Genomic DNA, 20,590 nt, shown 5'->3' on the forward strand with positions numbered 1-20,590 from the left:
GTTTGGATTGTTAAATTTATCCTTTCTTTTTTGCTTATATGATGACATGTATAAAATTTCAACATGCTCAACTCATTTTGTTCATTACACAGGCAAGACCGCAATATTTTCTCAGAAAAGAGTCAAATTGTGTTTATTTTTTTGTTTTAAAATGCCAATTACATTTTATGGTCATCTTAACACAGTTTTTGATAGGACTCTACCTTGTGTCCCAATTCTGAATTGCAACACAAATGAAGAACCACGTGGCTGTCTGTTCGCAACTGGCTGTTGCCAAGGTTTGACGTCTTTTGTCCTTGTGGTGCTATCTGTTTAGATTCTGTTGTTTTTACTTTTCATTGGATTACTTCTATTGTTGTATTGAAATAACACTATTGCTGTCTAATATTTTTCAACAAACCCCCCCTCCCCCAACCTTATTCTTGATATATATATATATATATGACGTAATGATATAAAAACTGTATATATATATACAGTAGAATTACTTTAAACCGAAATTTTGGGGACCTTCTAAACCATTTCGGTTTAAAGACATTTTGGTTTAAAGCAAGTTCCCGTTTTGCAATGTTTTTCAAAGGTAGTAACTATAATTTAAGGAATTTGCTCATTTAATCGTATCATGGGTTTCCCGTTAAATGGAGTTGTTGAATAAATGCCGTCTTCGTAACCATTAATTATTTTTTTTGTGTGTGTTTTAAAAATATTTTTGGGGGTTTTCGTTTTAAATTCAAAATTGTTGAAAGAGTTGAGTTCGGGATGCCGTGTATTTTACATATCTCCGTCTTGATCAACTTTTTTTTTCATCGACTTCACATGGTATTTTGATTTTAAACTCAAACGTGTAAGCACAGTGTTTAGTTTAGACATCTTTTAGTAAAATGCAAAGCTAAAATAAGATCGAAAGTTCTTGTGCGATAATTGATAATGAATGATGCGCAGCTACTCAGAGGTGAAGTGAAATGGAAATGAAAAGGCGTGTCAATGCTAAGCTGTCCACTACACATCTCTCTTTTGTTGAAAAGCCATTAGGTTCAAAGGCCTAATTACATAGAACCTCCCCCCCCCTCCCTCTCACACACACATTTAAACAAAGTGGAAATGAAATGGCATGTCAATGGTAAGTTGTCTACCACCCCCCTCCTTATCGTCGTGTTGAAAATCCAGTCAGTTCCAAAGCATCAACACACGAGCGAGAACATCTCGCTTGCGTGATTCTACACCCCAACTCCCCCTCTTTCCTCATTTTTCGCCTGCCAGTCACCTGCTGTCTTCCTTTTCCAGTCTGTGCGACTGTGGTGTTGGCCAAGCCCAAGTGCAGTGATTGAAGTGTTTGCCTACCCCTCACCCCTACCCATCACCCTCATCTTATACTTACACTCTGTTTAATATCGCCGGGCATTATTACGTGTGGCCTCCTTCCCGAATTTTTGAAGAAAAATATAGAGAGAAAAAGGGAAGATGCTCTCAAGTTGTTTCGGTTTAAAGAAAGTCCTGCTTAGAAGTATTTCGGTTCATCGTAAGAATTAGTACAAAGAAAATGAAGAAACTAGTACAATTTATTAAATTCTTTGCGGTTTAAGGTATTTTTCGGTTTAGCTTCTTTCGGTTTAAAGTAATTTTACTGTATATATATAATATATATATATATATATATATATATATATATATATATATATATATATAATATATATATATGTTTTTATATCATTACGTCATCTCATTGTCACTCTCTCTTCCATTGCACACACACACACACACATTTACAAATTTTCACCTATATTATTATGACAATCTAATATAAATATATATGTATTTTGTGTTTACTTGAAAAAGGCCAAGGTTGTTCATTCATGAGTCAGATTTACTCCCTTTATCTTTATCTGGCATCTGTTTCGTCAATAAAGCATGCAATACAACAATAGAAAGAAAAATTTGTCTACTTCTTTAAGATATATCAGTGCTGATGGTGACAAAAAGTGAAAAAGTAGGAAAATATTGAACGATTGCCTTTAAGCCCCATTTCTACTGCACTAAGCCCCACTTTTAGAGCAATTGAGATGATAATCATTGATACTCTAGCTAACTTCTGGAGAATGGGAAACTGCAACTGTGTGTTCCACCACACATCAACTCTCTCATTGCTAGCACATTGTTTCAAGAAAATGTAATTTTTAAAAGGAGGAAATTCCTCCTCTGGACTCCAAAATTGCGGATCCGAGGAACACCATCAGCACTGATATGTATACTATTTACCACTTTCTTTTCTCTTATGCGAGAAAATAGCATATACAAACTGTCTAGTTTCTATTGAAAATGACTATATACGAGGGCTCTTTCAGAAATAACCGAAAAATGCCCATTGCTCAGCAACCAGTGGAGATTTTAAAATTCTGTAAACATGATATTCCTTATTTCCTTACGGATATTCCCAGAAATTATGAAGTGCATAATTTTGCACAATGAATTTCTAGACGATTTTAAAGATGGCGGCCCACCTTGAAACTTGGTCAAAGGAGGAAATCAGAGCTGTCATACGTTTTTTGAACGCCAAAAGTCTGAATCCTACTGAAATTCATAAAGAACTTCAGAGTGTATATGGTGAGCATGTTATAAGCTGTACACAAGTCTATCACTGGTGTAATTTGTTTGAAGCCGGCCATTCCGACTTGACAGACAGGGAAGGGAGAGGGCGTTCGATAACTGCGACGTCAGAAGACAATGTGAAGCGAGTTGATGAGCTTATTCGTCAAGACAGGAGGTTGAAACTTCATGAAATCGCAAGCAGTCTTGAAATTTCGGAAACTTCTGCCCATAGAATTGTATTTGATGAACTCGGCTACAGAAAAGTCAGCGCAAGATGGGTTCCTAAGCAATTGACAGACAATCATAAAGAACAAAGATTGGACATCTGCAGGGAACTTTTGAGAAGAAGCAAGAGCTCATGCAGGGTTCACGGGCATACTGCCAACGCCGGCGGAGACTTTCTAGGGTACGATGTGACTTTTCTTGACAGCATAGTCACCGGTGATAAGACTTGGTTGCACCAATGCACCCCAGAAACAAAGCAAGATTCGATGACATGGAAACATCCATCCTCACCTGTCGCGAAGAAATTCAAAGTCATGCGGACAGCAAAGAAAATAATGGGAACTGTTTTCTGGGACAGTCGTGGTGTTATTCTGTTCGAAACCTTACAACCTGGAGAAACAATCAATGCTGCAAGGTACTGCCAAACTCTTGACAAGCTTAGGGAGGCCATTCACAGAAAGCGCCCAGGGCAGTTGACCAATGGGGTCATTTTGCAACACGACAACGCTACACCCCACACAGCACGAGTGACGCAAGGTTGGCTAGAGAAATATGGATGGGAGATTTTGCCACACCCACCACACAGTCCAGACCTCGCACCATCTGATTATCACCTCTTTGGGCCACTGAAACGTGAGCTGGCAGGAAAGCGCTTTGATGTCGATGAAGAGCTTGTTGACCATGTGCGGAAATGGCTACAAAACCTTGACGGAAATTTCTTCCGAGAGGGTATCTATTCCATGGTGCGGCGTTGCAGAAGTGTGTCGACAGACTTGGCTGTTACGTAGAGAAATGAAGGACGAATCAAGGTATGAACACGTGCAAGAATTTTGTTGATAGCATAAAAAACGCGGATTTTACAGGCATTTTTCGGTTAATTATGAAAGAGCCCTTGTATATATATGTAAAACAAAAATAATACCGTGCACAATAGAGAGATGATTAAGACAAAAAATATCATCTCCCAAAACTATACATTTGACTTTCTGATTCCCTCCCAGACAAAGCCAAGTAATCTCATTCCAAGACAAAGACAGAAAGCAAGTTGGAAATCAGATATAGAGGGATAGAAGACACAGTTAGTGCCTCCCTGCCCACTATGGGAGGTCAGGAACCTCACCCAGTACAATTGAAAGCACACAAGAAAAAGGGGGATGGTTCAAATAGGGAACAGATGTAGATTCCAAAGTCTCGTCCAGACATAAGCACAGAAGCCCACCATGAGGAATACAATCAAATGTTTACAACCCACTATATATTAAAAACAAAACATTTAACAATACATAACAAGAGAGATGGTTTACACGTGAAAATACAGTAAAATTACTTTAAACCGAAAGAAGCTAAACCGAAAAATACCTTAAACCGCAAAGAATTTAATAAATTGTGCTAGTTTCTTCATTATCTTTGTACTAATTCTTACGATGAACCGAAATAATTCTAAGCAGGACTTTCTTTAAACCGAAACAACTTGAGAGCACCTTCCCTTTTTCTCTTTCTCTATTTTTCTTCAAAAATTCGGGAAGGTGGCCACCCGGAATAATGCCCGGCGATGTTAAACAAAGAGCATAAGTATAAGATGAGGGTGAGGGGTGGAATGGGGGGGGGGGGTAGGCAAACACTTCAATCGCTGCACTTGGGCTTGGCCAACACCACAATAATCGAGCAGACTGGAAAAGGAAGACAACGGGTGCCTGGCAGGCGAAAAATTAGGAAAGAGAGAGAGTTGGGGTGTAGAATCACGTAAACGAAATGTTCTCGCTCATGTGTTGATGCTTTGGAACTGACAAATTTTCAACATGACAATATGGGGGGGGGGGGGTGGTAGTGAACATACCATTGACATGCCATTTCATTTCCACTTAGTTTAAATGTGTGTGTGTGTGTGTGATGGGCTAAAGGGGAGGGGGAGGTTCTATGTAATTGGGCCTTTGAACCTAATGGCTTTTCAAGAAAAGAGGGGAGTGTAGTAGACAGCTTAGCATTGACACTCCTTTTCATTTCCATTTCACTTCACCTCTGAGTAGCTGCGCATCATTCATTATCAATTATCGCACATTTTAGCTTTACATTTTACTAAAAGATGTCTACAAGAAAGCACTGTGCTTACACGTTTGAGTTTAAAATGAAAATACTATGTGAAGTCAATGAAAAAAAAGTTGATCAAGGCGGAGATATGTAAGAAAACAAACTCAACTCTTTCAACAATTTTGAATGAAAAACGAAAACCCAAAAATATTTTTAAAGTACGCCAAAAAAAAAATACAATTTAAAAAAATCATTTTAAAAATGGTTACGAAGATGGCATTTATTCAACAACTCCATTTAAAGGGAAACCCATGATACGATTTAATTAGCAAATTCCTTAAATAGTTACTACCCTTAAAAAACATCGCAAAATGGGAACTTGCTTTAAACCAAGATGTCTTTAAACTGAAATAGTTTAGAAGGTCCCCAAAATTTCGGTTTAAAGTAATTCTACTGTATCTCCCAAAGCTAATACTACACATTTGACTGTGTTTACACCTTTAATTGCAATAGGAAAGACAACACATTCGGTGATGAATACCTAATTTGATCAACCTTGAATGGCAATCCAAGACGTGACTCGATTGTTACTTCAGGTGTGACAGATCTTTTGCGTGTCAGTATTGAAGGGGGGGGGGGGGGATAGACGACATGGCACAGTTAGCCAGTTAGCCGATCATCATTAGTTTCTTAAATTCTTGGAGCAAAAAAAAAAGTAAAGTCGAAAACAGCTTAATTCATTCATTACATTTTATTCAAACAACTCACTGTTGTTTTCAATACACATTATCACTATTTTATATACAATTTTTCTAAATTACAAAAGAAATGAATAGTTTAACTGTGACATTCTATTACCAAAATACTTTTTTGCCCCAATAGCATGACTAAAATGAAGAGTGTTTGCATTAACATTTCAAATCAAGACTTCTATGATTCCCTGTTATGCTGGCATGTATATGTTTTCCAACATAATGCTATAAAATGAGATTCAGTACCTTAAAAAATGATCTAAATTTTTTTTAAAAATCAAAACAACTGTACTGACTTTTCATCACCTTCATCTTCTGAAATCAGCTGAGATCAAAAATCTAAAACCTTGACAATCTTTATAAAACTATCATTTTCCCCACTATCACTGACACAAAACTGAAATATAATAGGCATCAATAAGAGGACACTTCAGATGAAGGAACAATAATAATTGTAATAAAAATGTATTTTGTTGACGAACGGTTTACACCAAAACTGTTTTCATTTTTATGATGTTATCCTTTGAAGCCTATTCACCATTTCAAACTTCAAGCAATCCCCTATTGCTCTTTGCTATTCTCAATATTACATATATGTCTCAAACATAAAATATACAACGTAAGATACACACCTGTAATACCAACCAATACGTTTTTCCTTCTACATTCAATAATTGCTTTTACATGAATAACTAATTAAAGATTTCTATAAGAATAATCTGCTGCTTTTCAATAAGTTTCCCTGTATATCTAGTGATTTCATGTTTAATTGAGCATGTGTAAACGTGTGTGTGGGTCAGTATTTTCTTTTCATATTTTAATTGCTTTGCAATTTCTGAGAAATTGTCTGAAAAATGATCACAGGATTTTTTTATTTCTCCGAAAAGTGTTAAATGTATAAAAATAAATAATATTGTTTTTCGATGAGATGGAAAATTAAAAAAAAAAAAAAAAGAATAAAAATTACAAAACACAGATAGGTTTGGGACGTATATCAGCTTTGTCCATTTTCACCCAATTTCTTTGCTGCAGCAGCAGCCAAAAGGCTGGTGCCAGCAGGTGTATTACTATTGGAGTTATCTCCCACTGCCCCTGCAACCAACATGGCTACTGTATTATTGTCATCACCCCTGGGCCCTGCCATGTGGATGGTTGTGGTGGCACTCCCTGCTTGGGCTGGCATTGCCAGTGTGACCACAGGCAGTTGATGAGTGCTGGCACCAATCTTCGATGTGGATGCAGCCAGTAACTTGCCCATGGTTTGAATAACATTCACCCCTCCAGGTGCTGCAACAGACCCCGACACAGGAACATTGGCTAGTTTGAGTCCTGGGGGTGGAGTGATAATGCGAGCATACACTGGTTGACCCTTTCCTTTCGGTGACCCTCGACCTGTGGTCGTTTTAGATGTGGAAGTTGTCTGTTGGATCATCTGAAGATAGAGGAAAATACAAATCCCCAAAGTTTATTATCATGCAATGGAATTGGTCATTGAAACAACAACGATTTTAAAATGGGCATGTGTAAAGTGCATATCCACAGATTCATCACGCTAAATGCTTAATTAATTCCCCCAGCAGATCATATGGAATTAAATTTTCATTTGATATAGTACAAATTACATGTAAGGTGTCCTTTGTTTGTTTGTTTGTTTGTTGTTGCTTTAGGTCTCTTCCAACACAATTGAGGTTATATGAGAGACCGCTGAAACAAAAAAACAAGCAATCTAACAAAAATAGTACAAATGTAAATCAAAATCATAACCTAAAGATATCATAAGCTAAATTATAAATAACCAACAACAAACAGGCAGAAGATTTACAGAAAAAAAAATATCCCCTGTCAAAAATACAATCACAAACCAAAGAAGCAGGATAGGCTAGTAAAGAGAAGAAGAAACGACATCACTATCGGATCGTACACCTATGCGAACATCATAGGTATATGATTCAAGGGTGATGCTCCCATCCAACCACCCGCTAAACCTGTTTTATTTGACGAGAAAGACAAAATTATTGATCAATTGGAAGTCCAATTAGAAATTAAAAAGAAAAGAGTCCTTTTTATGGAAGCAGTCTTACACTAGGTAGCAGCCAGATACACATTTCATTTACACCTGAGTCAAGTTGGCTTTTGTCCAAAAACACAATGTCAAGGCCAGAGTTTTGTCTCATCACTAATGTGGTCTGTGATCAGACTCAAAATTGCGTCAATTTTATTACAGAACAAGACTTGGTACTGATAAAAGCTGTTGTGGCTACAATTTGCTTTTCTTTATACAAGGAGAATAACAATTGACTTAAAATGAATCTTACAAAACAGAATTGATCCAAGCACCCAAGGATTCACAGCCAGATGATAGAAAATACATAAATCTTGCTAATCAATGTTTTCCTTGCTTTCTAATATATAAAAGCAACTAAAGTTCAATAAGAGGCTTGAAACAATTTTAGTAATGCGTCAAAAAAAAATTGAAAATGGAAAAGTTGCTTATTTTTAACATTTGACTTTTCGACCAGGTAAAATGTTGACATATCTTGTGGATCAATAAACTCACATCCCCATCATTTTATTGTGTGATACTGAAATGAGAACCATAAACTGCTTCAGGCTCATTTTAGATTACTTTCACGGAAATATAATGTATCATAATCACTATGTCAAATGAGACCTTTCTTGTATAGTTTTCTTGCCATAAAACTATTATTGTATAGTTTTCTAGCACAATATCCACTAAATGTGCTCAAAGCACTTTACAAAGGGTCGCCGACCAATAGCAACATGTAACATGTAGAACGACACATGACACCTGTTAGGCGATATTACAATTTTTCCGACATAGACAACGTTGTTGACGACCAGGTACTCATTTTACACCCGAGTATGGTGAGAGAATGTGAGTAAAGAGTCTAATCCAAGGTCTCAACTATGCGCAGAGCGAGGCTTGAACCCAGGATCCTCTGATCCGAAAGCGAGTGTCATGTCACAAGACCACATATCTCAACTCTAAAGAGGCCAAAAGTAACTGACTTCCCTTCTAATCCTGTCATATGTCTTAAACTTTTTCACCCTAGCCCTAACCTTTAAAAACGGACAGACACGCATACACAAATAAACAAAAAACAAAAACAAAAGGCATAGTGAGAAAAGGTAAAATGACCCACTTGTGTGGAGGTTGATGCAACAACTGGTGAGGATGCCACACTCTGTGCCATGGTAGGTTGTGATATCAAAATGGTGGCTTGCCCTGCTTTCAGATTGCCATGGGGGGATAGCACTGTTCTCATAACCTGGAGACATTTTTGAAAAAGAAAATAAAATAAAAATTATGACGGAAACTGGGTGTATATCGATTTGTTTGCTGTCTGAACTATTAGTTTGAGAATTTTAAAATTTTCAATGCTGTTTCCATAAAATAATGATCAATTTTTGATAATTTGGTTTGAAAGACAGTAATCTTCATACACTTTTAATATATTACACTCAAAATGGTGACAGCGGATAATTGAATTTTCACAGCTAGGTGGGTAGTCTAACCAATTTTTAATCATGAAACCAAATTCATCGAGGACACTCCAAGTATCAAACTTGAAAGCGGGAAAGAGATGTCGGTGGAAAAACGATCCTATCTATCTATCAATATTTCTAAAAGTAAAAAACAAAACAAAACAAAGCCTGTCAAAAACAACACACAAATTATCTTTATTTGTTTTGTAAAACAAATCTGAACTTCAAGACTGAAAAATAAAAAAAAATTGGTATCAGTTCAAGATGCCCGATTTCCACCCCATTGTAATGATACTGAAAATCAAGCAATACTTGCAATTTTTCATGTTCTCTGTTATGATTGTATTCATATTTGGCTTATGACAGAAATTGCTAAAAAAAAAAAAAATTGGATGAGCGTAGCTAGAGATGTCGGACAATAAGCGACCCATTATCAATAATCTTACCTGTAGATTTTGGCCTCCTTTTCCACCAGCATTACTGACTATAAGAGGAGCGGTTGCCATATCTGTCAAAATATGTTTTAAAATTTCTAAAAGTGAAATATTTCATTTTCAAACAGGGGGAGAGATGAAAAGTTGTTTTTGTAACATTTTACACCAAAAAAAAACCAAAACCAAACAATAATATTAAATTATAAGTAGAGGAAAAATTAAGTATTAATCATTTTCTCTGGGATGAATAATGAAAAAAATAAACTAATAACTAACAGTCTAGCAAAGAAATAGAAATTGCTTCTCAAACAGTTGATCAAATGTTTAAACTTTAAAAATCGATTATTGATATTCTTTTTAAAATGCAGACCCTCTGTTTTATTTATCATTCATCCGATGAATAAACACATTGAAACAAATCAGTCAAATAAACAATTGATCTAAACGATTTTTTGCTCTTGAGAGCTGAAATTGAGATTTGTGTGGCTGAAAAGAAAATAGCGTTCTAGTACAATTGCAGATTAAAACCTTGATAATTAGTGTCTATTTTTAAATCAATAATTTTGCATTGTACACATTTCTTGTGTCAATCTTACTCTGTCCTCCAGATCCCTGAGAGTTGGAGCCAGCTGTAGGTGCTGCCTGCTGTAAGAAGAATTGTGTGGGGACCAGATTGGTCTGTCCTGAAATCATCTTGGCACCGCCTGGCACAGGAGTGCCTGAAACAGAATAAGAAACATCAATTATGTGAACAGATTCTTAAGATTAGCCATTCTTTCATGTAGTCCTCCATGATGCAGAGCTGTCTACTTGAAATTTTTAAAATTCGTCGTTTCCAAGAGAAAAAATGAAAAGTCACTATAAATAGCTTTACAAATAGACCTGTAAATGAGCTCTATAAAAATTGACTGAAACTCTTCGTAACTCGTAGCGGAAAAATCCAAAGAATCGAAATCGAAATGAATAGTAATAGTAAACAGCAAGCTCGCTTGAGCAAAACAATGGCAGAAAACTAATTTGCAAGGGAATTAATTAGGCTACTTACCATTGTTCCGTATAATTAGTTACCCAATCAGTGAAGAAACTAGAAACGGTCAACCAATTTGTTTACAATATGAGACAATCGAGATGTGCTTGTAGCAATCATTTAACTTTCGATTTGAAGGTGTCTACATAACACACTTCCGACGTTCGAATTTTTCTTTTTCATACTTTTACTGTCCTCCAGGTCAATGTGGTCAATTTTGGCTTAGACGAAACAGTGAAATTTATCGCTCAGCAGCTCAGTTAAAATTGGCTACCATTGAGATCACGACAGGTTTGGAAAGTGAAAACATAATTTCATGAAGGCTGTGTAAAAATACACTGGGATGTGTTCAGACATGGCAATTATAAAAAGTGTTACTTTGCAATATATCCATTGTTAATATAAACGGCCCATGAGCTATGCATAGTGCTGTGGAACATTTCTAATTAAGTTTATGGTCATTCAACTGCCATTCATGAATTCTTTCTTTATTCAATTCTTTCTTTCCTTTTGAATTCGACGAATTGACTGATTTCAGCTAATTGACTGAGAAATTACAGGTCTATACAAATCAATAATTTGCCATCACCATGATCCACAAATACACCAAAGTCCTGAATATAGGATCTAAGTAACTAAATTTTACTTTTCAAGAAGATTTATTGAGTCAAAGATATGAATGCATCTCTGTAGCTGCAGTAAAAAATTCGTAGTACTAGACAGGTCTGCATGATGTCCATAGAGCCAGAGTTTAATCATAGTTTCTGTAGTGTTAAATGCAGTTACTGTTTTTGTTTTTGGTTTTTGCGTTCTTTGGATAGGACTTTGATTTATTACAAGAGCTTCCAAATGCATAAAATAGACTTGGTTACTTAACCATTTCTTTGGTGGGTGCATATATATTTATATATATAATGAGTTCTGGTTCCATGTGAGTCAAACAATCTACAAATCAAGATACTAAGTACCATTTAGAAACAACACCTGTCCTTCTCTTTATTTTGGTAACCCAGTTATGATCCCCTGTTCATGGGAGACTTGGGTCTAATTTAATAATTGAGCTTTTATATAGCTTGATATCCACTAAACATGCTCAAAGCGCTTTACAAGGGTCCCTGACCAACAGCAACATAACATGTAGAACGAGACGTGACGCCTGTTAGGCAATATTATAATTTTTTTCAGACACAGACAACGCTGTTATACACCTGAGTACAGTGAGAGAATGTGAGTAAAGAGCCTTTTCCAAGGACTCAACTATGCGCTGAGTGAGGCTCGAACCCAGGACCTTCCGATCCGAAAGCGAGTGTCATACCACAAGACCACATAGCCGCACATTAATTGGAGAGTGCATTGGAATAGGTATCCTATCCGATCCAAAAGATGGCTACAGAGGAATCAAATCAAAGGCCTTGCCACATTCCATAAATTAAAAAAACAAAAACTTATGAATAAAAATAAAATAAAAAGATCAATAGTTTGCAGAAACTGTGCACACTTATACTACCCCCTCTTGTAACAAGAGAAATGTTTGGAAATATAACTTCACAACTTTTATTCATGAGATTCTCCAAAGATAAAGTATCTCAAATGATACATTTTAACTTCATCCTGCTAATCTAGCAAATTCTCAATTTAATGATGAGAAGTAAACATATTGATTTAAAGATAAAACTATTTGCTTTACCACAAACTATGCATAACCCAAACATATATAGGGTTTTACTGTTGTAAGAAGGCTACTTACCTGATCTTAAAGCTAGTCCCCCTTGTGCCAGCTGAGTGACTACGATACCCGTGTGAGCTTGATTGATGACTTTGGCCTGACTGGCTGCTACAGCAGTTGCCCCAATGGCCTGCTGGCCAGCAGCAGGTGAACCCCCTCGCAGGATAGAGACATTGGAGGCCGCTGTGCTCGTCACTTGGGCCGTCAAGAGAGATCCTGCAGCCTGACTCAGGGATTGGTTGGCTTGTTGGCCTACAGAAGCGGGGCTTCCCACTGCTATAAGGAGATTGAACACGTAGATGGTTAAAATGATTCTAAAAATGTGAATTAGTAATTTGTTTTCAGCACTAGTAAAAAAAAAAAAGGGAAAATTAAGGGATTTAAAGTCTGCACTTTGTCACATACAAGAGAGATAAAGGAGAACTATCCAAAACAGAGGACAGATAAGGCTTGAGCACTTAATGTCCCAAAACTCAAATGGGTGCAAAAATATATTAATAACTTATCAATATCATTAGGCTAAAGAGAGATATTTATACTAAAAGAAATATGGATCTATGGATCTCTCACAAAACGATCCAACCATCTGGTTTCTTCCCTCCCAGCTAAAGACCCTTAGCAGCCATGTGGAAAGGACAAGTGATATAGGGGAAGGCAGACACAGAAAAGATGGACCAAGATAGCTCCTCCAGTCCAGGAGCCAAAGCTGCCCAACCCTGGGGAATTCCATCCAAGCCATACATTTGCCATTATTATCAGTGATAATGGGGATAATAATGATACAATGACGATATAAGGATGATGGTAGCAATGGCGATAATGCTGATAATAGTGGATAAACAGACATATGTTTTTGAAAAATGATATTTTAAATGATAAAGAAATAAATGAGCAAATATCCAAATTTGCTCTTTAAAAAACTTTTAAAATAAACAAAACTTAGGAAAAAAACGAAATAAAGCTAACAATTAATATCTTAATTACCAAGGACAGTTGCTGACTTTCCACTCCCTGCGGCTCCACCCGCTGATCCCCCTGGTAAAGTTGTGAAAGTTTGGGGGATCAGATTGATGGTAGAGATGGGTCCATGAGGGGTTCGTATCACACCCAGAGGTTGGCCTCCCTTCCCTGCTAGTTGAACCAGACCCTTGGCTTGAGCAAGGGGTTTGCCACTCAACTGGATGGGTTTACCACCAATTACTGGCTGAACCAAATTGCCTCCTGTGTAAGTGATGAAAAAAAAATGAAATTGAAAGCGTGGTTAATTCTTATTTTGCGGATCCAGACAATAGTTTAAAAGTTCATAAATTCAAAAAGGCACATTTCAACAAACACACTGTGATGCTTTCATTCTTTTGTATTTTTTGTGAGGCTATGTGGTCTTGTGGTATGACACTTGCTTTTGGATCAGAAGGTCCTGGGTTCGAGCCTCGCTCAGCGCATAATTGAGTCCTTGGAAAAGGCTCTTTACTCACGTTCTCTCACCATACTCAGGTGTAAAATGAGTATCTGGTCGTTAACAATGTTGTCTCTGTCGGAAAAATTGTAACATTGCCTAACAGGCATCATGTCAATATTGCCTAACAGGCATCATGTCTCGTTCTATATGTTATGTGTTGCTGTTGGTCAGGGACTGTTTGTAAAGCGCTTTGAGCATGTTCAGTGGATAATGCGCTATATAAAAGCTTTTTTTTTTTGGTATTTTTTTCCACCTCTGTCCACCACTTCAAGGTTGTAAATTTGAAAAATGTATTATTTTTTTTTAGAATAGTTAACATGTAAAGTGTAATTATGTTAAAGGATTTTAAGAGAAGATTTATAATCTGAAAATATTATCTAATGAAGTGAGCAATGTCCATTTTATCCTCTTACCGGGTAATTTAAGGGCTTGTGGTCGGACACCTCTGGCAGCATTGACTTGTACAGCAGTTGGTTGTTTAATAAGAACAGCTCCCTTTGAAAAGAAAATGCAAATAGATCATGAAAAGTGAATATAAAAAAATATCCCCCCCCCCCCGCCAAAAAAAACAACAACTTTAAAACACACAGACACACACTCACTATCTCTTTCGTTCTCTCTCTCTCTCTCTCTCTCTCTCTCTCTCTCTCTCTCTCTCTCTCTCTCTCTCTCTCTCTCTCTCTCTCTCTCTCTCTCTCTCTTTTCACAAATTTTAGAAGTACTCACCTCCCCTGCACCAGCTCCAGTATTCAGAGTGACCAACTTGCCACCTTGCTGTGCTATCAATGATGACTGGGATGCTGACAGATTGGCCACGGCTTCTTGAGAGAGGATCAACGAAGTCTGCTTCAACCCTGCAGGAACCGTCTTGGAATTCACCAAGCTGGTTTGGTTTTTCTGCAGAGCCACTGGATTGTTGGCTTGTTGAGATGCCTGCTGTTTTGCTGCCAAGGAGAGAGTCTGTTTTAAATTAGCACTAGCTGCCTGTTTCCCTGCACCCGATACAACTGGAGAATTAGCCGCTGAGGCAACAGTTTGCCCAACTGCAGCGATTAAAGAAGCATTTTGTTTCAGCATGCTTTGAGACGCCGACTGTTGTTGTTTAAGAAGTTTTTGATTTTGTAGCATGCTTATTGTCGATACAGGAGTTGTTGCCGGCCTCGTTGCGGCAGTCGCAGTTTGAGACGGATTCATGGTTGTGACGAGATTAAATGTTGTGACACAGGTAGGTGCAGATGTGGCTCCTGCGAGTTTCGATGATATAGTAGATGACGATAACTTCCCAGAAGCTGTCAAGCGGGGTGAATATAAAAGCTGTGCTGCTAATGATGAAGTTGTGCTCAAACCGACCGATGTGACTGTTAATATGGATGAAGTAACATTTGTAATAGTTGAGGCTGTTGTAACCCCAGATGTTAATTGTTTAATTGTCTGTTTTCCAGAAGAAACCGCTGGAGATCTCGCTAACGCTGCCTGAGCAGCTCGCAATTGAGCCACTGTGGGCTGTGTTAGACTTGAAGACGACGAAGCTCCCGCTGCTGCTTTGGAGGATTTAGATGCAGCTTTAGTGGGTTTTGTGAGTACAGATGTGGGTGGGGTTAATAATGGCTCTAATGGGTTTAGAGGGTCACTGAGCCCTGGGATGGCAGCGGTGGTGTTTGGTATCTGTGTCTTTGATGAGGGGGCTGAAAGGGTGGATAAGGTGAATGTGGGTTTGACGAGGTTGATGCTGGTGGATGGAGTGGTGGCCGACGTGGGCTGGGTGGTTGATGAATCTTTATTCTGGAGATGGATAAAAGAAAAATGGTTTGTATACAAGAATCAAACGTGAAGTCTGTCCTACTGTATGGATGTGAAATGGAATGCATCGCAGGCATGTTTAAGTAGAATACAGATTTTCCTAAACAGGTGCATGCATAAGCCACTCAGAATAAAATGGATGGATAGAATTAAGAACGAAGAAGTATGGAAAAGAACACAACAGAAATCAGTGGGAGATGAAATAGGAAGATGATGGAAGTGGATTTAGAAAGAATGACTCCACTATAACAAAGAAAGTATTGGACTGGAACCCTCAGGGCCACAGGGAACATGGAGAAGAATTAAAGAAGCTGATATACAGAGAAGTGATAAGACATGGAACGAGATATAAAAGTTAGCTCAGGATAAAGAAGGATTGAAACTGTTTGTCTGTGGCCTATACCCTGACCCAGGATGAAATAGGCAATGATGATGATGATGATACAAAGAATGTTTCAAAGTAAAATAAAACTTTTCTGGAAGGGGAAACATTTATACTGGAATCCACATTAAGTCAACTTCTGCTTACAGTCAACATCTTTTGTTGGTCCCAAATTTTCTGTTCTTTATCTAACTGTGTTCCACTGATAATTGATATGGTCACATTGTTTAATGCCATTCAATCTTTCTGGTCTGGCAGTGTTGGCTTCATCAGGAATCCACTGTATTATGACTAGGCAGCCAACTCCAAATAGCTTTCTTATTTGTCTGGTCTGTATTTCTCATTACTTATGCTCTAATTCTGTATAGAGGTAATGACTTCATCTATGGGATGAAAGCCAAATGTTTGTTGTCAAAATTATAACTGGATAATGATGACCTACCAATTTCTGAACAGTGATCCAATCATAATGACTGCCTATAGCTTCTAGGATTCTATGCTTCAAAAATTTTTAATATTTCGATTTAAAAAATTCTATTTCTAAATCAAAGCGGAGAGTAGAAAAATGGCACTTACTGCTTTTCCTCCCTTTGGTCTTGTTAATGTCTTTTTAGCCTTTGCTGCAGCACCTTGGGCTTGATGTATTCGCTCTGGGATTAATAAAATAGGAAGCGATTTAATTTCACAACAACACAAAATCATAAACTTGCCTTCCTCCATGATATGTGGTGATAAAAACAATGGTTTTCCCAAGTTACAAGACTGCATCACCTTTGAAGTGCATGATATAATTCTACCAAAAATAACCGCTACCTAGAAACTTTTATCATATTCTAATATCTAAATACACATATTGTTTCTTCAAGTGTCATAAATTTTGCTAATTTGTTTGAGATTTTAAATATTTATCTTCTCAATTTGTACGGCAACGAAAAATATAAGACCACAAACTTTTTCTTATTCAATCAATGCCTGATGAATTTTTATAAGTCAGGAATGGATGTTTGTTTATTAATGGATAAAGTATAGAGCAGTAAAGTTAGTTGCCCCAAACGTAAACAATAACAAGTTGCTAGTGATTTCCGTTAGGGACCGGAATAATTTACGCACAATATAGGTCTCCCAATTTTGTAGTTTGAGTTGTAGGCAATACACTTTCAGTATTGAAAATATGTTTACATAAAATCTAACAGTTGCAGAAATAATAATATAAGGCTAAATTATTATGAAAATCAGGCTTCGAATAATTCTCGTTTTGTTCACACCAGCGCAATAATTTGCTCTGGTCTAAAAATAGATAGACTGTAACTTTTGATAAATTTTAGAAAATTTTACCTTTTGTTCCATAAAATATCCATATCTAGACATTATTTGATGCATGATCGAGTATTTATGAATATGTGTTTCTTTTGCCACCTAACAGCCAAATTTTAAAGGTTATTTTTTTCTATTATTTACATTGGAACGTGAGCTGTCAAGACAGGAACATGTGGTTTGCCACGTGCTTCTCGACCTTTGTTTACGTTTGGGGCACCTAACTTTACTGCTCTATAAGATTCATTATTTTTTTCAAAACTAGTCTGTTAAACAATTGCAGACATGTCTCACCAAACTCATCCTCTGTTCGATTTCTATGCAGGTAAATCCACAGCTTTCTATTGACATCATATTTCACACACGGATCCTTCTCTGAGTGAAGTCTGTCCAAAGCACCACTAACCACAGCGTTTATCTGTTAACAATAACAAATATGCACTGACAATAATACAACACAATTCCAGTTTCCATCACACTCAATACGATAACCCTTTCACATACAGACCAATTAGAAGTAAATTCTAATTCGTATTGTAAAAGCAACTGTAAAGCATGCCTTTAAACAGGGATGTCTTTTGTTAAAATTTTAAAATCCTGAAAATGTTCTTGTAAAGAGCACAAAACATTTCGTGCAAAGCTTCTTATCATCAAATAAAATCATAGAAAAGGATCGAGCTTCCCCTTAACTGTTGCTTTAAACAACCAGTGCTTTCATCTTTCAAAAGATCAACTCACCAATACCAAACAAGGTCAGCTGGAAAATTTCAAAGAGCCAGTTTTCTGGGTTTAGCCAAAAAAAGGGCATCCCTGAATATTATCCCCCACTGCCAGAAGCAAGATTCTTATTGAAACAATAATAAGGGTAATGCTGGGGTTAGAAGAATATGTGAGACTGGCTGAGAAAACCCAGGAAGATGTGGCAAGCTTCGATTTGAGATGTGAGCCAAAATCAAAGATAAAGTGTTTCCCATAGCAAAATATTTTATTCAGAAAAAAATTCATAACTTGGGTTCTAATAGACGTAGAAAGAAAATTTAAAGCGGTAACTGATCAGAAAGATGTGGTCTACATCACTGCATACACAACTCAATTTATGAAATCTGCACATCTTTCCGGGTTTTCTCAGCCAGCCATATGATTCTACAGTTATTGTCATCAACAGTCACTGACTGTCAGAAGACAATACTCTAACAACTGAACCACTGACACAGAAAAAAAGGAATTTAAAAGTAAATTAAATGGCTGTAACAAACAGATCAAAGGCAGCAAGAAGGGTGAAGGTAGACATATGGAAAAGATGACACAATAACCAAATATTAAGACCTTATCATTAGACTTGAGTATTCGAAAAATTAGTAAATTTAATGAATAAATGAAATAAAAGATGTTTTTATCTCCATGCAAATGTCTACCTGGCTGTCTGTAACAGCAGGGGCCAGAAATTGGGAATCCTTTAACAATTCACAGATGTCCCCTCTGGTCCCTTCCCCATTTGGCAACCTGGCAGCAGCATCCCTCACTGGCAATAAAAGGGGAGAGAACAAAGAAACAATGAAAGATATGTACAGGTGTTTAAAAATAAATTTACAATAAACTGGGGAAAAAAGGGTAGGGTTGTCACTCATGTCATTCACGATAAAAAATATCCTGTTTCTGACTACTCATTACAACATAATAGCATTAATGCTATTTTTTTGGTTAAATTGATCCTAAAATGTCAATTCCTAATTGTTGTCTCCCTTCCCTCTTTTAATTCAAATCAAACCACAAAACTGTGGTCGCTATTATACCATGTCAAAATGAAGTTAACAGTATCAAGATTATCTTGTTTTGATATAGTTTGAAATGACATGCATGGTGAAATGTGTCAATCTAAATTTAAGAAATTGTAAACCATAGTCTGTATCATCTAATCAAGAAGCTACTACAAAAACCCAAGAGGAAGAGGATAGTCATATCATACCCAAAGTGAGAATGGTGACAAAAGGAGGTCTTTCTGAGATGAGTAAATTGTGTTCCCTCGCTTTGTTAGTGCCACTGTCTTTGTCATACACTCCTTTCACAGGTCCCACCACCGAGTCGTAACCATGCATCATGAAGGTAAATGCCTTGTGAGGGGTGGCAAACCGTTGTCTCTCCTGACAAAATGAATAGAGAGGAACTCACAACTATCCTTAAAACTTATTTTTAAGTTGAAAAAAATGTAATAAAAACTTAGAATCAATTATCTTCTTTTAAAGTAAAGAATTAAATATACAAAGAAAAATAGATGTCAAATTTCATGAATATCACGAACATAGAGCTCAACAATATTTTCAGACGACTTTTTTTTTTTTGTTTGTTTGTTGCTTTAGGTCTCTTCCAACACAATTGAGGTTATATGAGAGACCGCTGAAACAAAAAAACAAGCAATCTAGCAAAAATAGTACAAATGTCAATCAAAATCATAACCTAAAGATGTCATAAGCTAAATTATAAATAACCAAGAACAAACAGGCAGAAGATTTACAGGGAAAAAAATATCCCCTGTCAAAAATACAATCACAAACCAAAGAAGCAGGATAGGCTAGTAAAGAGAAGAAGAAACGACATCAATATCGGATCGTACACCCATGCGAACATCATAGGTATATGAATCAAGGGTGATGCTCCCATCCAACCACCCGCCAGACGACTTTTAATTTGTTTTCCAAAAAGACAGTGGATATATTTAATTGGGGTTGAAGATTATTTATAATGAGCACTATTTATAGTGTTATCAAGAGTGATGTAAAGCAAGATTCAACATGTCATTGAAATCAGAGAGAATACATTATCAGCACACATCTATGAAAAGATCTTTTCCGGACAAAGATGATGAAAATTATACACAAAGTAAACAAGTAACAATATGTCTTGTTGAAAAATGTTACCTGTTCTCTGAACAAAGCCTTTTCATTGCTTGAAGTAGGGCGTACTATAAAATTTGTTTTTCTAAAAAGAGAGAAAAAGAAAAACAACATAAATAACGAGTTGAAAATGTGAAACGGCAAATAAATTAATACAGACGCACACAAAATAAATCCTCTTAAATCCTCCTCTTGACATGGTGTGGAGTCTTACAGAATATGGTTGTAAAGGCTTTGGTAAAGGGGTCCAACCCTTTTGAAGAAGTACCATATATGAATTACTCTTTTCTTTTGATAATATGTAGGTCGCAAAATGTACACCATTTCTCACTGTCAACTGGTTACAATATTTTTAGACATGTGACAGCTGATCACTGGTCTTGCTGGTAAAAAAAAATAATAACTAAATAAATTATAACAAACAAAAATAACAGTGGGGAGACATTTACAAATTTAAGT

The 20,590-nt window shown here is 36.7% G+C and overlaps 1 protein-coding gene across 3 annotated transcripts in view; it reads right to left on the reverse strand.

Annotated features, from left to right (window-relative positions):
- Window positions 1–5,575: 5,575 nt before the first annotated feature.
- LOC144970485 (uncharacterized) overlaps window positions 5,576–20,590 on the reverse strand; it is a 32,893-nt gene continuing 17,878 nt past the window's right edge. For all 3 annotated transcript variants that reach the window (XM_078910182.1, XM_078910183.1, XM_078910184.1), the window contains exons 15-27: window positions 20,156–20,216; window positions 19,207–19,381; window positions 18,656–18,762; window positions 17,535–17,658; window positions 16,503–16,576; window positions 14,471–15,526; window positions 14,158–14,239; window positions 13,270–13,506; window positions 12,307–12,561; window positions 10,129–10,251; window positions 9,545–9,606; window positions 8,756–8,881; window positions 5,576–7,023 (exon numbers count right to left, since the gene is read on the reverse strand). In XM_078910182.1, coding sequence (XP_078766308.1) covers window positions 6,586–7,023; window positions 8,756–8,881; window positions 9,545–9,606; window positions 10,129–10,251; window positions 12,307–12,561; window positions 13,270–13,506; window positions 14,158–14,239; window positions 14,471–15,526; window positions 16,503–16,576; window positions 17,535–17,658; window positions 18,656–18,762; window positions 19,207–19,381; window positions 20,156–20,216 — 2,920 coding nt within the window. In that variant the 3' untranslated portion in view covers window positions 5,576–6,585. The remainder of the gene's footprint in view (window positions 7,024–8,755; window positions 8,882–9,544; window positions 9,607–10,128; window positions 10,252–12,306; window positions 12,562–13,269; window positions 13,507–14,157; window positions 14,240–14,470; window positions 15,527–16,502; window positions 16,577–17,534; window positions 17,659–18,655; window positions 18,763–19,206; window positions 19,382–20,155; window positions 20,217–20,590) is intronic.

Source organism: Berghia stephanieae, chromosome 4, assembly GCF_034508935.2.
Source record: "Berghia stephanieae isolate SIO BIC M18660-M18661 chromosome 4, UCSD_Bste_1.3, whole genome shotgun sequence".
In the NCBI taxonomy this organism is placed as follows: Eukaryota; Metazoa; Mollusca; class Gastropoda; order Nudibranchia; family Aeolidiidae; genus Berghia; species Berghia stephanieae.